This window comes from Bos indicus x Bos taurus, chromosome 3 (genome assembly GCF_003369695.1).
Source record: "Bos indicus x Bos taurus breed Angus x Brahman F1 hybrid chromosome 3, Bos_hybrid_MaternalHap_v2.0, whole genome shotgun sequence".
Taxonomy (NCBI): Eukaryota; Metazoa; Chordata; class Mammalia; order Artiodactyla; family Bovidae; genus Bos; species Bos indicus x Bos taurus.
The window spans coordinates 50,032,205-50,048,945 of record NC_040078.1 but is presented as its reverse complement, the minus strand read 5'-3'; the positions used below and the strand labels follow the sequence as shown (position 1 = coordinate 50,048,945).

At 47.9% G+C, this 16,741-nt stretch overlaps 1 protein-coding gene across 3 annotated transcripts in view; it reads right to left on the bottom strand.

The window, feature by feature from the left end:
* Positions 1-16,741, bottom strand: part of BCAR3 (BCAR3, NSP family adaptor protein) — a 152,909-nt gene that overhangs the window by 24,322 nt on the left and 111,846 nt on the right. For all 3 annotated transcript variants that reach the window (XM_027536464.1, XM_027536463.1, XM_027536465.1), the window contains 2 exons: positions 5,247-5,375; positions 1,837-2,282 (listed from right to left, as the gene is read on the bottom strand). In XM_027536464.1, the coding sequence (XP_027392265.1) occupies positions 1,837-2,282; positions 5,247-5,375 (575 nt within the window). The remainder of the gene's footprint in view (positions 1-1,836; positions 2,283-5,246; positions 5,376-16,741) is intronic.

Below are 16,741 nucleotides of genomic sequence, written 5' to 3'. Positions count from 1 at the left end.
TTGTATATAATCCACTTTTTGTCGTGCGTCACAATCAGATTGAGAAATCGTTCATTGTGGTTGCATAGAGTAAGAGAAGATGACACTTCAAAACGACAGTTTTTTTAAATTTGTGGTCAGTTCATGAGGTATCCACTTATCAAGTTTTTTCATCTTTCCAGTTTGTTTCAAGTGCGGAACCACCATAGCATGAGTTCTTTGGCAACTTCCCATGTAGTTGTAAGAGGAGCTTCAAAGATGCTCTCAGATGATTGTCGTCAACTTTGAATGGCCGGCCACTATGCTCCTCATCTTCAAGGCTCTCATCTCCTTTGCAAAACTTCTTGAACCACCACTGCATTGTACAGTCATTCAAAGTTCCTGGGCCAAATACATTGTTGATGTTGCAAGTTGTCTCTGCTTTTGACCCATTTTGAACTCGAATAAGAAAATCATTTGAATTTGCTTTTTTTCTAACATCATTTCCATAGTCTAAAATAAATATAATGCACAGCGTCTTGCCAACTTTTCTTTCTTGGCAGCTAGATAACACGCTCAAGGACTCCTCACTGCCTGAGAGACAAGTCCAGTATTAACCTAGGGCACATCACTTGTAATTGACGGTGGGGCTAGCCCAGCACTCAGTTCTCTGAACTCTTCTCTCCAAGATCCCCCAAGGGTCAGCCTGCAGCCCCCAGGCTCTCAAAATCTTCTGTCTTAGGAATCTCATCTCTTCTGACCTAGTCAATCACCCTTTCTGTGTGGACCAAGTCCTCGTCTAAGCTTTCAGGACTAACTTCGCTCCCTAACTCCAGAGCTGTTGCTGGACACTGGCCCTTTGCAAGCCCAAAGTCGCACCTCAGATGGAGCAACTGGTTTTCCTCCAAAGTCTACCCACTCTGGTCCCTCCTTTGGTATCTGACCTGCCCGTCTCCACCTCCCCACAAGCAGAGGTGTCAGGAAGCCTGGTTCTGAGCCTCCTGACTTTCCTCGCTGCTCCATCTGCATAGCCCGATCCTTCATAGCTCACTAGCTGCCTTCCTGCTCCTCTCCCCTCTCACCCTTCTTGCACATCACCATTCCGTCTTGTTCTTAGGACACTCCATTCCCCATGTTAAGTCTTTGAGGCACCTCAAAGTCTGGCACGAAAGCCTCCCTGATCTGGTGGGGTCAGCTCCCTAAACCTCCCTCTGTCAGCCCCCTGCGTGGACACACCCTTTGTTCCAGTTCCTCCAGTTTCCACACTCTGAGCCACGCTTGCCCTTTTCTAACTCTGCAACTCAGGCTCTGTCTGAGCCCCCTCCCTCCAGGGGGACACCCTCCCCTCTGCAGCATCTATCCAAATGTCCTCTAGCTTTCAGACCAGCCGGAATCCGTACCTCCTTCACAAGGTCTCTCCTGGTCAGCCTTCCCCTTCCTCAGCAACAGCACCATTTTTTTAATTTTTTTTGGCACCAACTCAACTGGCAACTGAGCTTCCCAAGTAGCACTAGTAATAAAGAACCCACCTGCCTCAGGAGACCTAAGACACGCAGGCTCGATCCTGGATTGGAAAGATCCCCTGGAGGAGGGCATGGCAACCCACTCCAGTATTCTTGCCTGGAGAATCCCGTGGACAGAGCAACCTGAAGGGCCAGTCCGTGGGGTCATAAAGAGCCGGACACGACTGAAGCGACAGCACAACTGGGAACTGTGCAATGCCTGTGTCAGCGATTCCAGCGCCACTTGGAGTTCCACTAACATCTTTCATTGTCCCCCTGCTCCTATGGGAAGCTCGTCTGCTGAGCAGAGCTGGGCCCTGGCCAGGTGAGTGCCCCCCCCATGGTCCCAACACCACCCGAGGAGGCCCTGACTCACCTGAGGAGGTTGCCCCTGGGCAAGCCCTGCTCTCTGGCCTGGGTTCCGCCCACAGTGAGGCTCAGCCTCTTGGCCGCCTCCGGCCTCCCCTCAGTGAGGCTGCCCTCGTGGGCCCGGTCTGGGGAGGAGGCTCCGTAGCGCTCCTCCAGGCAACGCAGGGGCACCGTCCTGTTGACGGGCTGGAAGATGATGGCTCCGCTCTGCTGCGAGATGGGCCGCCGGTTGCCCACATAGCAGCGTACCAGGCCAGGGATGGAGTCGAAGCTCTCCATCTCAAACTGGTACTGCACGCGGCTGTAGGCCTCGCTGAGCCGCACCACCGTCCGGCGGATCTTGAAGTGCTGAGGGAGGTTCTTCCACTGGCAGGTCAGGACGAAGTCTCCCGGGCTGGACAGAGAATCACGAACCAGGAAGTCACCATCTCGCTGCATGAGGTTTTCTGACACCTTTGGGACAGAACGGCGAGTGAGGAACAGGCAAGGCAAGCTTAGCTGCACTACGGACAAGACTATAATGTCTCCTCTTCCTCGGTCGGCTCTTTATTTTGTCAAATTCTGAGAAGGTTCATTCACTTATGAACTATTTGTTGATCACCTACTGTGTGGCATCACTGACTCAATGGACATGAGTTTGAACAAGCTCGGGGAGATGGTGAAGGACAGGTAAGCTTGGCGTGCTGCAGTCTATGGGGTTGCAGGGTCGGACATGACTGAACAGCAACACTGTGTGCCAAGTACTGCTGTAGGCACTGCATTTATATAGTGAATGAAGCTGAGCCTCCACTGGCTCAGAGCTTCTGTTTTCACTGGAGAGCTTCTATTCTAGTAGGACAAAAAAGGAACAGGTATGCCATGTCAGATGTTGTAAAGTTAAGGAAAAAGTAAATTGGGATGGGGGCTGACCTTTTAAATATGGTGGTTAGGAGGGTATCAGGAGAAGATGACATCTATGCAGACCTGAAGGATGTGAAGTGATAAAACTAAATTTGTGTCTGGTGGGTCTGATTCTTTCTCTCCCTGCAACACCTGGAGGAGGATGTTGGTTGTCATCTATGGGTCATCCTCAGAGCCCTCTCCAAAGGAACCCCTCTCCAGGCCTGGTGGGTGGGGAGGAGGAGGGTCTGCATGCAGGTGGAAGCCAGGGACAGTAGAACTAGACCTCTGAGGGTGGCTCTGGGCACAACGATTATTCTGTGGGCCTGGAACAAAGTGGCCAGTCTCTCATCCCACAGAGTTATTGGGAAGGTTATATATTTGCATACATAATATACGAGGCATCCCTGGTGGCTCAGTTGGTAAAGAATCTGCCTGCAATTCAGGTGACCTAGGTTTGATCCCTGGGTTGGGAAGATCCCCTTGAGGAGGGCATGGCTACCCACTCCAGTATTCTTGCCTGGAGAATCCCCACAGACAGAGAAGCCTGGCAGGCTACAGTCCATGGCTTCGCAAAGAGTTGGATACGACTTAGCAACTAAACCACTGCCACATAATATACACAAAGCACTAGCACAGAGACTGGAACATAGTAGATGTTAAAAAAATCATTAGCTATAAGGATACTGAAGTTGGTAACAAAAGGAGAATTTAAACTGTGTCATAGAATGGTTGTTCCCATAGCTAGTCTGCCTGGGTTTGCATTCTGGCTCTTCTGTGAGACAAGTTACGTGTACAAGTTACACTCCATTACATCATCTGTAAACCAGGATAATATCTCCTACAGAATAGCTATAAAAATTTAAAGGAGTAAAGTGTTAACTATGTATGTGTTAGTCAGAGTCGTGTCTGACTCTTTGCAATCCCATGGACGATATAGCCTGCCAGGCTCCTCTGTCCATGGGATTCTCTAGTTAAGAATGCTGGGGTGAGTAACCATTCCCTTCTCCAGGAGATCTTCCCAATGCAGGGATTGAACTCAGGTCTCCTGCATCGCAGGTGGCTTCTTTACCATCTGAGCCACCAGCGAAGCCCTTCAGAGTTAACTACAACGATCATTATTATCGTTACAGTCTTTAGATATACAATCTAGATGATGTATAGCTGAAAATTTATCCTCATGGCAAGTGGGAAACAAATTTTATGATTATGATAAGGAGAATGATGGTGATGACAGATATCAGATTTATAAACTTTGACAAGTTTTCCAGGACCTGCCAACATTTGATCAGCTAGCTCAGAATAGTATGTTACCATGGTTACCTTAAAATTGCATCTTAGCCTTAAAAATGTTTTCACACAGAAATTCCACTTCTTGGAATTGAGCCTGAGGAAATGATGATAGTGATGAACACAGTAGTTATCTTAAAGGGTGTTGGGAGAGTGCCCAATACAGAGCAGAGCAAACATACAATGGATGCAGACAATGGGGGTTGGCTGAGAACAACATTTCATAGCAGGAGAAAATTCCCAGGTTACATCATTACGGGAAGAAAGTGGGCTGCTAAGTTATAGGCAAAATGAGCTCAAGCTTGATTTGGAAAAGTCTGGCAGGATTTATATCAAAATATTCATAGTGGTTATCTCCAGAAGGGAGAATTATGGGTGAGAGTTTAATTTGCTCCTTTTTTAATTCTATTTTCTATCATCAATTTTAAGCTCAAAGAAGAAAAACAAAGTTGAAATAAGAATTATTTCTTTGATGGTGCTGAGAATCTGCTACATTAAAAACAAAACAAACCCATTCACAATATGATGCCCCTCCCCCACCCCCCCTTTCCTGTCCTGTGGTCCTGAGTGACTGACTGGTCGGATCACGTTACAATAAAAACTCAAGGAAAATTCTATACCTCAATTCTGCACTTATTTTTCAATTTCTATACTATTAAATACAAAAACATTATTCATGGCTATGACCCAAAGGACAATCACACAAAGTATATTCTGGCCATGAGTCTGTCTGGCCATGTCTGTGGTCGCTGGTATAATTCCTCTTCCCTATTTCTGGGCCAGGGCCCGGATAGGGCAAGGGTAGAGAATGAATAATTGCCGGCCCCACTAGGGCACAGGCGGCCTATTTCTCTGGGTTACCTGCCCTGATGATACCCTTTTCACCTGAAATTAAACCACGGCCTTAAGAAGGAAGCAGGCTCCACAGGGTATGAGGCTGCAGGCAGCTGGCCAAGAGTTCAATTAGCTGAACCACAGCCCGCCCTCATACTCCCCGAGGTGCCACCCTGCATGGCTGCCTCCCGCTGAGCCCGTATTTACAGACCACAGAACACCTGCTTTTCCTTCATCCCCTCACTGGCCACAGGCAAATGGACTTTGAATTCCTGACCTTAGCTCTTCCCAAGATCTCCTTAGAAATGGGCCTACGTTAAGTCACCGCAAGCCACTTCATATTATTTCATTTGGGCTGAACTGGAGCTTGCTCCTAATGGCCCTGGGCACATGACCCTGTGTGCGGGCAGGTACCTGTCGGGGGATGCGGCCGTGGTACCAGGCGTGGCTGCGCAGATCCTCACTGCTCAGCAGCAGCTCCTCCTCCAGCTCCTTCTTCAGCCTCTCGGGGGTCCTGTCCATGACGTGCCTCTCCTTGGAGAACTGCAACACAGGGACCCCAGTCACCAGTGACCTTCCCACCCTGCTCAGACTGGCGAGCCCAGGCCAGCCACCCGGAGAAGACGGCCTTGCAGTCAGCTGCTTTGCTATCAAAGCGGTATATGCCCAAAGCCCCGGTCAGGTAGGGGAGCCTGGATAATGATTACAATTAGCTGTGACCTTTCATTTCTCTGGCTGCAAGTGTGCAGTAAAATTTTCACCTGCACACAGGGACTATGACAGCAGAGTTAGCCAAGCTGTTCCTTTTACCGTCTGCTCGTGTAGCAGCTGAAAACGTGGGGAGCAGGGTGGGGGGCACCAGGGAGAGAGATGTGTGGGGCATGAGGAATATCGAAGTTGCCTAGGGAGCTTCCTCGTTCTCCTTCTGACCTGTCCTGACACACAGCTGGGAAGGCCACGGTCCCCACCTGGACCTGGAGGGACAATACTGTCCAAAGCGCTGCCTTGAGGACCTGAATTTTTTGCTACTGGCCAACTCCAGAGCAATTGGACAGGGTAATGTCTCCTGCATCTACTAACAGAAGTCTTGAGTTTGTGTTTTGTATGTAATTTTAATTTCATTTTTCTAATATTTCATTTTTTTTATAACAGACTGGAAATTGAAACTTAAAGAACTGGCTCTTCCCTTCAGGCAGTTTGAGAATCACTGTATCTAGGTCTTTGCCCAGCGGCCGGGACAGGAGTTCTGGGTGGGTAGCACTCACTGGGGTTTAATTTAGAACCCACGCCCACTTACAACATATGAACTGAACTTGGACACCTGCCTGGCTCCTAGCAAAACCAGGCTCAGGGACTATGGCTGAAGGTCATACAAGAAGGAAAAGGTCATGTCCTTGTATTTTCTCAATTTCCCCAGGTTGGCCTCAAAAGCCTGTAGGACTCACAAAATATCCTCATCACTCTGCCCTGCACCTTAGCAAGGAAAGAGCCCCCAAACTGCCTTCAATCGAGGAAAAGACCTGGGGGCTTCCCCGGTGGCTCAGTGGTAAAGAATCCACCTGCCAATTCAGGAGACACAGGTTTGATCCCTGATCCAGAAGTTCCCACAGGCCGCAGAGCAACTAAGCCCACGTTCCACAACTACTGAGCTAGAGCTCTAGAGCCTGGGACCTCAACTACTGAAGCCGGCGCAACCTAGAGTCTGTGCTCTGCAACGAGAGAAGCCATTGCAATGAGACGTCTGAGCACTGCCACTAGAGAAAAGCCCGCACAGCAATGAAGACCTGGCAGAGCCAAAAGAAAATAAATAAAATTTTTTTTAAAAAAAGAAGAAGAAAAAGACTTGGGATTTTACTGCTGGATTCTTATCCTCAACCCATGAGGGCACTGGCAGTAGAATGACTCCTGGGCCACTTTCGAGGTGAGGCTCTGGCTTACTAATTGTTTACTTCTCCCCCCTCCCCTTCCCCTCCACTCCTCACAGTGCAGGCCCTCGGGAATGTTTGATGGATGAGCTGAATTCCTATCAAAGGGATGCTGATGCTGGCTGCCCACGGCGCCCGCAGGCATTAGCAGTGATGTCTGACACTGTTGGCTTCGATCATTAATTATGTACAGGTACATCTGAAGAGAGCTCCTGGGGAAGACTTGAGTACAGAATGCAGGCTGTCATCCAGGCCACGTGTGCCATTCATTTATTGTCTGTCTCACCTCCTGCTAGATAATCAGCTTCACGAGACCAGAGCCCATCTGCCTACCTCGCTGTTGCCCTCGAGAAGTGCATGAACACGTGGGCTACTCCCTACTCACTGAATGAACAGATAACCCAAGATGAGGAAGGTCTGTGACTTTTCTTAGTTATGAAAGTTCTGTTTCCTCTCAAATTATCTGAAACCCTGTTATAGTTGGGTGTGTTGCCATACAGCTACAGGATGATATTCCTCAATCTCCCTCTCTTACTGGGAGGTGCAGCCACATGACCAAGTTCTGGCCAAAGAAGGATAAACTGCCACGCTGGTGGGACTTGCAAGCTGAGATGTGATGGCTGGAGCTGCAACACCATCCTGGACCATGAGGAAGAAGCCAAGCCACAGGAATGGGGGTGGGGGGTTGGGCGGGCAGAAGGCCTGAACAAGCCCAGGTCCCTCACAGCAGTAAGGCCAACACCCCAGCCCGAGATTGCCCATTTCCAGGTCTTCCATGTAACCTCTCTTTTTTAAGCCTGTTATTTTCAGTGTTCCTCTCACTAGCAGCTGAGTTAAATCCTAGCTGATACTGTGACCCAGGCCTCTATTTAGCCACCCTGGCAATCTGTATGCCCAGCCTAAATCCCTTGTCCTGAGCCCTGAAAATGCAGCAACCAGCAGGTCCCATCCTCTGTATAACCCTCCACTGAAACTGCATTTGCCCTAAGCCCTGAAGCTATTGCCGTACTTCTGTTTGCATTCTCCTTGCTCCCTGCTACCCAACACCCAGGCCATGTCCCCCCACCCTCACCCTCTCTCTCTTTCTCGCATCTCATCAACATCAAAGTTGTTTTTAACATTTATACATGACAATCTTTTACTCTAGGTTTTGAGATAATATTGTTCACACTTGTTACCGAAAATATAAAATCAGCTCTGTTATTTCTGTCCTTAGAGGAAAGTGCACAATTACTGCTCTCTTCCCCTATGGACTTGAGAGGCACTCTAGGGAGGTACCTAGAGAAGAGAGAAAAGATCAGAAAGACCGACCCTCTCAAATAATCTGGGACAGAAACCAGACTTCAAAAAATAAGCCCTTAAGCTCTTGCATAATTTGTGAAAAGTCAGGAGGTTACACAGTTGTCTAGACTTGTATTTTAAAAGAGGAGGAGGAGAAGGAAAAGGGAGGGAGATGGGGAGAGAGAGGGGAGAGGGGAGCGGGGGAGACAGAGCCACAGTGAGCAAGAACTGCAAAGGGCTCCTTATTTCAAGCTGGTGAGGGCTGGTTCTACCGCATTAAAAGGAGGCAGGTGGGCTGCTGGGAGTGTCTGCTTCAGCAGATGACATGGGCGGTGTCTCCCAAACAACTGAAGAGGCGAGTCAAAAGTCACCCACAGGTGACTGATCACCCTCATGATGAAATAGTGGTTATTTGGAGGGTTATTTGGAGTGGTTATTCCTTCTAGAACTTTCACTTGTAGTTTTAATCATATATATTAACACAACTTTTATTTTTCTCAAGTGCCTGTTTTATGAACTCTTGACCTTGGTGACTCTGATTTTGCCACTGTAGGTAAGTATTTTGATCAGCTAGCAACCCCATGGGTGGTGAGGGGTGACCATAGAAAGGTTGGCGAAATGTATCCATCTGACTGCACTGTGACTGCTACTTGTGCACCTTGAGGACCAGGAATGACCAGGAATGACCAGACCTGTGACACTTGGCAGAATTCAGACAGCTTCCCCCAAACAACGGAAACTTTGCTAATGGCGCACCCTTCCACTTAATTGCTCCCATCCGGCAGGCATTTGAAATTTCTTCTGAAATGCCGCCATCTTGGATAATTTGGGGGTCTTATGGGGCTTCCCTGGTGGCGCAGAGGTTAAAGCGTCTGCCTGCAATGTGGGAGACCTGGGTTCCATCCCTGGGTCAGGAAGATCCCCTGGAGAAGGAAATGGCAACCCATTCCAGTATTCTTGCCTGGAGAATCCCATGGATGGAGGAGCTTGGTGGGCTACAGTCCATGGGTTGCAAAGAGTCGGACACGACTGAGTGACTTCACTTTCACTGGCTACGAAGTAAATTCTAGTGATTTAAGGTAACACAACAGTACCTCAGCAATGTTTTTTTTTGTTTGTTTGTTTTGTTTTAATTGGAGGCTAATTACTGTATTGCAGTGGTTTTTGCCATACATTCACATGAGTCAGCCATGGGTGTACATGTGTCCCCCATCCTGAACCCCCCTGGTTTTTATCCCATTTGCATGGTCATCCATGTCCTCTGAAATTCTAATTGATACTACTAATGAATCCTCCCGGCCTTCCTTAAATTACCTTCTAAGGAGAGCCTAGAGGAGAGCAGCTCTCACTCATACACTGTTAGTTTATGCACAGCCGAGAATTCAGCATGAGAGACTGAATGAGGGACAGGTCCCAGCCCTCCGACAGCTTCCAATCTTGGGAAAATAGGGAGGACACAGCACATCTTCCATACCCAGTCGAGTCCCCATAGCCTTCTCCCCAGGCTGATCTCTTCACATATGTTTCCACACACATCTTCTGAATTCAGTGTGCTTCAAAGACTGGCTGGACACAGTCATTTTCAATCTGCACTGGGCACCATGTACCCAGGCATGTGTAATTTCAGCTCTGCTCTCAGGTTACACTGGACAGAAGTGCACTGCTCACCAGCCCTTTGGACTTTACATTCTTCAACTGTCAGACGGAGACAGCACGGAAATAATTAGGAACAATCAGTCTCTCAAACAGATGCTATAGATGTTCCTAACGGCCACCTTATAGTTGTACAACTTTTTCTTCAGGCTCAAATTCTCCATTTGTCCTTAACTTTGAACTTCATTCCAAGAAGACAAGTCTGATTCCTTGTCTCTCAAGCCTCTTATCTTTAGGGGAGACCACAGACAAGGGACTTCGGTTTCTCTGCACCAGCACAGGCTCTGGCCACCCCGATCTCCTCCGCACACAGCAGCTGGGCCACAACTTCCAGAGGGAGGGAAGATGCTAGGCTTTGGATCAAGAACATTCTGCCCACGAGCCTTGACAGGTTCATTCTAGGGACCAATCCCACTCACAGCCCCCATAAAAGAAAGATGCAGTCTGGACATACATCTTCTACTCCACATCTTGCCTGAGTTGGATCTATCAGAGATTTGAGAGCAGTTGCTTTTTTTTAGGAGGGGGACAGAAGGGTGTAATAAAAAGTGCTGTGTACGTAAGTTAAGTAATAAGCATACCTTGATCAGGAAAGAAAAGGAAGGAAGGAAGGAAAGGAGGGAGGGCTTAGCAACTACTGTATCAGAATTACCGCTCACATGGCTCCACTTCTAAAACTTCATCTGGTCCCAGTCGTTAGCACTGGGGTCTGAGATGAGAGGCAGGTAAGTGATAACTATGGCAAAGAAAGGGATGGATGAGGTCCACAACTGTCCAACCACACTGAAGAGTAGCTGGAAAGTTCATTAATTACTATAACTGTTGCTTCTCACGGAAATCTGAGTCTAACTACTACTTTCCTATTGCTGGCATTTCCATAACTCTAATACCAACGAAAGTTACAGCACAGCCTTTAAGAGCTCAGGCCAGCCTGCCCGCTACATCCACAGGCCACTGTGCCACTCACCAGCTGTGTGGCTTAGGGCAAGTGACTTTACCTCTCTGCAGAGCTCCCGGTCTTTACAATGAGGATAATAATGTATGATGAGAGGTTAATAAGGATGAAATGGATCAATATCTGTGAAGCACTTATACCATGGTACACAGACAGCACTGTTAATGGTTTTTATAGACATATCAGAACACTATTCTGGTTAACTAGAATGGAAGGTTGACGTTTGAGATGTTTAAGGTCTGATGCACAGCCATGATGAAGTGGGTGGGCTGGTATTTGGGAGGAAAGCAGCCTGGTACTTGGCCACGTGTCCACTGTCTACTTCAGTCCTCTTAAGAACCTCACTGTCCACCTGCCCCAGGTGGTCCAGTTTTGTGGCCAGGACCGGTCCTGGCTTGCTGAGGTTGGCTCTGAAAATCACTCTAATCTGGAATGCACATCTCTGGAGCCTCACATGGCAGGCAAGTCTGGTCTTGACTTGCTGGAATAGCTGGAGCCCAGGAGATGCTTGGAAAACACATTCTGGAGGCACAGAGCCAGCTCCGCTGACGTGCTGGGAACCTCGATTAACGAGGAAACCTACATTTCAACAGTTCTCCGAGGAAGAAAAGCTGGTCCAGCTGCGGGAGGAACAGCTCGGGTCTTGAGAAGGCTGTGTGATGTGTGATCTTGCATTTCAAATCAGGCAGAACAATGGGACCCAGCCTCTCAGGAGGTTTGCGTTGTAAGTGTGCGTGTGGGGGTAGGGGACGGGGGGGGGGGGGGGGGGGGGGGGCGGGGGGGTGGGTGGTGGGGGGGAGGGAGGTGTGTGTACCACAAGCGCAATGGGTGGGAAAGGCCCAGAACAGCTCATTTGTGTGCAGGAAACAGAGAGGATTAGAAAAAGATGGCATCTGCATTATAATTAATATTTATTTTACTCTCTCCCTGCCTGTAAGAAAAGCTTCCCAGTTCCCAGAGAATTTTAAATTGTGCAAGGTCATGGAAAGACCATGTCCCCGGGCTGGGAGCTGTGTGTGGAAAGGAGAAGACTGTGAGGCGCCATCGTGGGGCCACTGACAGATAGCTCAACTGGTAAAGAATCCATCTGCAACGCAGGAGATTCCGGTTCAATTCCTGAGTCAGGAAGATCCCCTGGAGAAGGGCATGGCAACCCACTCCAGTATTCTTGCCTGGAGAATCCCCACGGAGAGAGGAGCCTGGTCGACTACAGTCCACGGGATTGCAAAGGTTCGGACACGACTGAGTGACTAAGCACAGCACAGGCTGCTGGCGGGCAGTGACAGCCTGGGGCCCACCCTCCCGAGGGCACAGTATCCTAGAAGCCAACACAGGGAATGGTGTAACACATCCTTGAGCACTGAAGACAGAGCACTGAATTCTCATCCCTGCCCCTCCGGCTCCTTAGTCTGGGGGAAATTACACCACCTGTTGATCCTTTGATTTTCCTCTGCGACATAAGGGCTCCCTATGAGATAGGGAGGAGGAAGGAGAGGATAGGATATCAGGGTTGGCCCTTGAGGGTAAAACTTGAGAAGAGGGAGAGTGCTTTGGGCATTTGAGCTAAGAGCACCTGGGCTTTATCAGATAGAGGTTCTGGTTGGGGTGGAGAGGGCTGAAGCAGGCAGAGACATCTGGTCACAACATTGTTTTTTTCCTCGCCAAGAGAGCTCTATCTTTTCTCTATGTGGTTCAGACCCACTTCCCCGGCCATTGCTGGCTGACCCAAGCTGGCCCAATCAGAGTTCTTCCTGGGATCTTTCTAAGTGAATTGAGTAAAAAAACACCCTGCTGCTGCTGAGTCACTTTAGTTGTGTCCGACTCTGTGCGACCCCATAGACAGCAGCCCACCAGGATGCCCCGTCCCTGGGATTCTCCAGGCAAGAACACTGGAGTGGGTTGCCATTTCCTTCTCCAATGCATGAAAGTGAAAAGTGAAAAGTGAAAGTGAAGTCGCTCAGTTATGTTCGACCCTCAGCGACCCCATGGACTATAGCCTTCCAGGCTCCTCCATCTATGGGATTTTCCAGGCAAGAGTACTGGATTGGGATGCCATTGCCTGCTCTGGAAATATCATGAGACTGGAAGTACGGAGGTTGCTTCATTTTTTGACCCACAGTGTGGATGAGACTGGGCTGGGAGAATGAAATCATTGTGGGAAGAGAAGAGGAGCAAGAGATGGAAGTGTCAAGTGGCATGCATGTCCCTAACCCCAGGGGATTGCATCAACTTGTCAACTCCCCTGTGACCTCAGTTAGTTTGCACTGGACTCCTGTCACTTGTGACCAGAGAAGTCCCGACCAGGAAGGTGGGGATAGGACAGATCAGACAGAGGGGCACTGCAGGCTGAGGGCTTAGACCTCCACACTCCAGACAGTGAGGGTTGTTGACAATTGCTGCCCGGGATGGCAACAGGTACAAAGAAAGAGATGCTTTTAGACAGATCAATCTGGCTGCAGTGAGCAGAAGGGAGTGGAAGGGGCTGGGGTTAGTGGCACAAGGCCAGTTCAGTCTTTTGAAAGGTGCTGATGATGCCCAAATCCCCATTTCCAGCCTTTAGAGCTGGTGCCGTGGTAGGATATTTACCAGAATCCACTTCAGAGCTCAGATGTCGATATGGATAAATGGAACTCATCTTCTCTGGAAAGCCTGCTCTTCTCCCCCTCCCCCAGACACTGGCACCTCCTCTGCCCTCATTACTCACACAAGAACCCTCAGAACTGGCTTCCACTGATCAAGCAATTCCTGATTTTCCCTCTCACTAAGGTCCATTCTAATCCCCATGAAAGTTACCCTGTCCTGTTTTCTCTAAACCTTTACAATCGCCTCCTGACAATTTCCCTACCTCCGTGGTCCAGTGGTCCAACCGCTGCCTACAAAGTCAGAGACTTCTGTAATTCCTGCTCAGGGACTTTAGTCAAGGGGTGCCCCACTAGGGCTCACACGAGTCACAGTCTCTCCCAACCCCTCTTCCCCGCAAACAAACGGGCTTCTTACATCTGGTCTGCACTCTCCCAAGGCTCAGACCTCATCCATAAGGGACACAGACATGCATCCTGCCCTCTCCTCCCAGATTCCTGAGCTTTGAACACATTACATTTCTCACAGCCCCGTGAGCTACAGCACCACCCTGGCCGTATACTGATACCTCATATTGGGAGCCAGGTCTGAATTCGATAGAAGGCCCAGGTCATGAGAAGGTGCGGATACATAAGTGGAGACATCTTTGTGGGTCGCCAGAAATAAGCGGCAGAGGCTTCATTGATGGAGAGAATGCACAAGGGCCCTGCTATTATGCGGCGGAATCCATGAAAGTGTTAGTAGCTCGGTTGTGTCCAGCTCTTTGCGACCTCATCGACTATAGCCTGCCGGGCTCCTCTGTCTATGGAATTCTCCAGACATGAATACTGGAGTGGGTTGCCATTCCCTTCTCCAGGAGATCTTCCCGACCCAGGGATCGAACCCAGGTCTCCTGCAACACTGGCAGATTCTTTACACTGAGCCACCAAGGAAGCCCTTAAGTCAGCAGATTTGGGGCATTAAAGTTTTTTGGACTATATTTAAAGGGTCCACATGTTCCAAAGGGTCACGGTATTCTACAAATAAAATCCAAAGGCCAGAGATGCCCTTCTCCATCTGGCCGTGAGCTCCCTTTCTGAGGTGCACTGACCAGGGCCCTGGTCACTGGGACCTTCCCCAACTTCCCAGACACACAGTCTCGTACATCCCTCCTCCATACTCTCAGCCTGTGGTCCACAAACAGCAACCCCTCTGTAAGTGCCACTGTGCAGCCTGGTTGGAGCCCAGGCTGGTGAATGGGGAGAGGCTAGAAGAGAGATGGACAAGGAGGCTGGGCCTTGAAGGCCACATTGAATTAGTCTGATTACATCAAAGGGGGCAGGGGGTCCACTGTCACATACTGCACAGGGGGCCAAGGCTCTCTGCCAGGCATGAGCTCCGGGGGGCCAGAGGCCATGGCTCACTAGTCTGTGGCTCCCAGAGCCTAGCCTGTGACTGGCACACAGCGTGTGTCCAGTAGCCACTTATTGACTGGAACCCTGCTTGCCTTCTTGCCCTCCATGTGGCAGCTTCCTTGTCACTGGGCGGGGAGAAAAAGAGAGAGTCTGAAGGCCGGTCAAGAACAGGTGACGAAAAACAGGCATAGGTCAATGGAACGCAATAGAGAGCCCAGAAATGAACCCACACTCTTACGGGCAATTCATCAATGACAATGGGGGCAAGAATACACAGTGGGGGAACGTCAACCTCTTCAATAAACGGTGTTGGGAAAACTGCACTTACGTGTAAAAGAATCAAATGAGACTCCTTTCTCACACCACATACAAAAATAAACTCAAAATGGATTAAGGACTTAAATGTGAGACCTGAAACTATAAAAAACTTCTAGAAGAAAACATAGACAGTGCACTCTTTGACATCAGTCTTCATAATTTTTTCCTCCTCAGGCAAGGCAAACAAAAGCAAAACCAATGGGACTGCATCAAACTAGAAATCTTCTGCACAATGATGGAAACTATTAACAAAGTGAAAAGGTCTCCTGCTAAATAGATATTTGAAAACAATATATCTGATAAGGGGTTGATATTTTAAATATACAGAGAGTTCATACAACTCAAGAGCAAAAAACCAAACAACCTGACTTTTTAAAATAGGTAGAGGATTGAGATAAATATTTTTCCAAATAAGACCTAATAGATGGCCAACAGGCACGTGAAAAGATGCTTACCATCACAAATCATCAGGGAAATGTAAGCCAAAACCACAATGAGACATCACCTCACACCAATCAGAATGGCTATTATCAAAATGACAACAGATAATACAAGTTGGAGAAAAGGGATTCCTGGTGCACTATTGGTGAAATGTAAATGGGTATAGAAGCTGTGGAAAACAGTACAGAGATTCCTCAAAAAATTTAAAACAGAACTACCATAAGATTCAGCAATTCCACTCTTGGATATTTATCTGAAGACAACAAAAACACTGACTAGAAAAAAACTATGCACCGCTGTGTTCACTGCAGTGTTACTTACCATAGCCGAGATACGGAAGCAATCTAAGTGCCCATTAATAGACAAATCGATAAAGAAGACTTGGCATATACACACAATGGAAATAACTCGGCCATAAAAAAAAAAAAGAAACCTCGCCATTCGTGACAACGTGAATGGACCCAGAGGGTATCATGCTAAGTGAAATAAGTCAGGAAAAGACAAATACCATAGAATTTCAGTTATATGTGGAATCTAAAAAACAAAACAAGGGACAAACATAACAAAACAGAAACAGACTCAGAGATACAGAGAACAAACATAAGGGAGTGGGGTTGGGGGAGGAGATAAATAGGTGAGGAAGATTAAGAAGTACAAACTTCCACTTGCAAAATAAATGAGTCAGGGGATGAAGTGTACAGTGGGGGGAATACAGTCAAGAATTATGCAATGTATCTGTGTGCTGACAGATGGTAACTAAACTTATCATGGTAATCATGTGAATGTACAGAAATATCAAATCATTACGCTACATAACCGGAATTAACATAGTGTTATATACATCAACAGTACTTCAAAAACAAACTCATAGGAAAAAAAGATCAAATTTGTAGTTACTAGAGGCCAGCGTCGGGGGAGGGAGAATTGGATGAAGGCAATCAAAAAGTTCAAGGTGAATAAGTTCCAGGGATATATGTACAACATGATAAATTAATACTGGTTCAATGTCATTGCCTGGGAAATCCCATGGAGAGAGGAGCCTGGCGGGCTGTCCATGGGGTTGCAAAGAGTTGGACACGACTGAGTGACTGAACACATACGCGTGTATGTTACAAATGTTAACACGTATGTTAAGAGAGTAAATCCTGAGTTCTCATCACAAGGAAAACAAATACATTTTTTCTATTTTTTATCTACACAAGATGATAGATTTCACTAAACTTACTGTGATAATCATTTCATGATGTATGTAAGTCAAATCATTATGCTGTTCACTTTATATAGTTCTGTATGTCAATTATATCTCAATAAAACTGGAAGAAAAAAAAGAACAGATGATCTTGGCCACCTTTCTAGACTTCT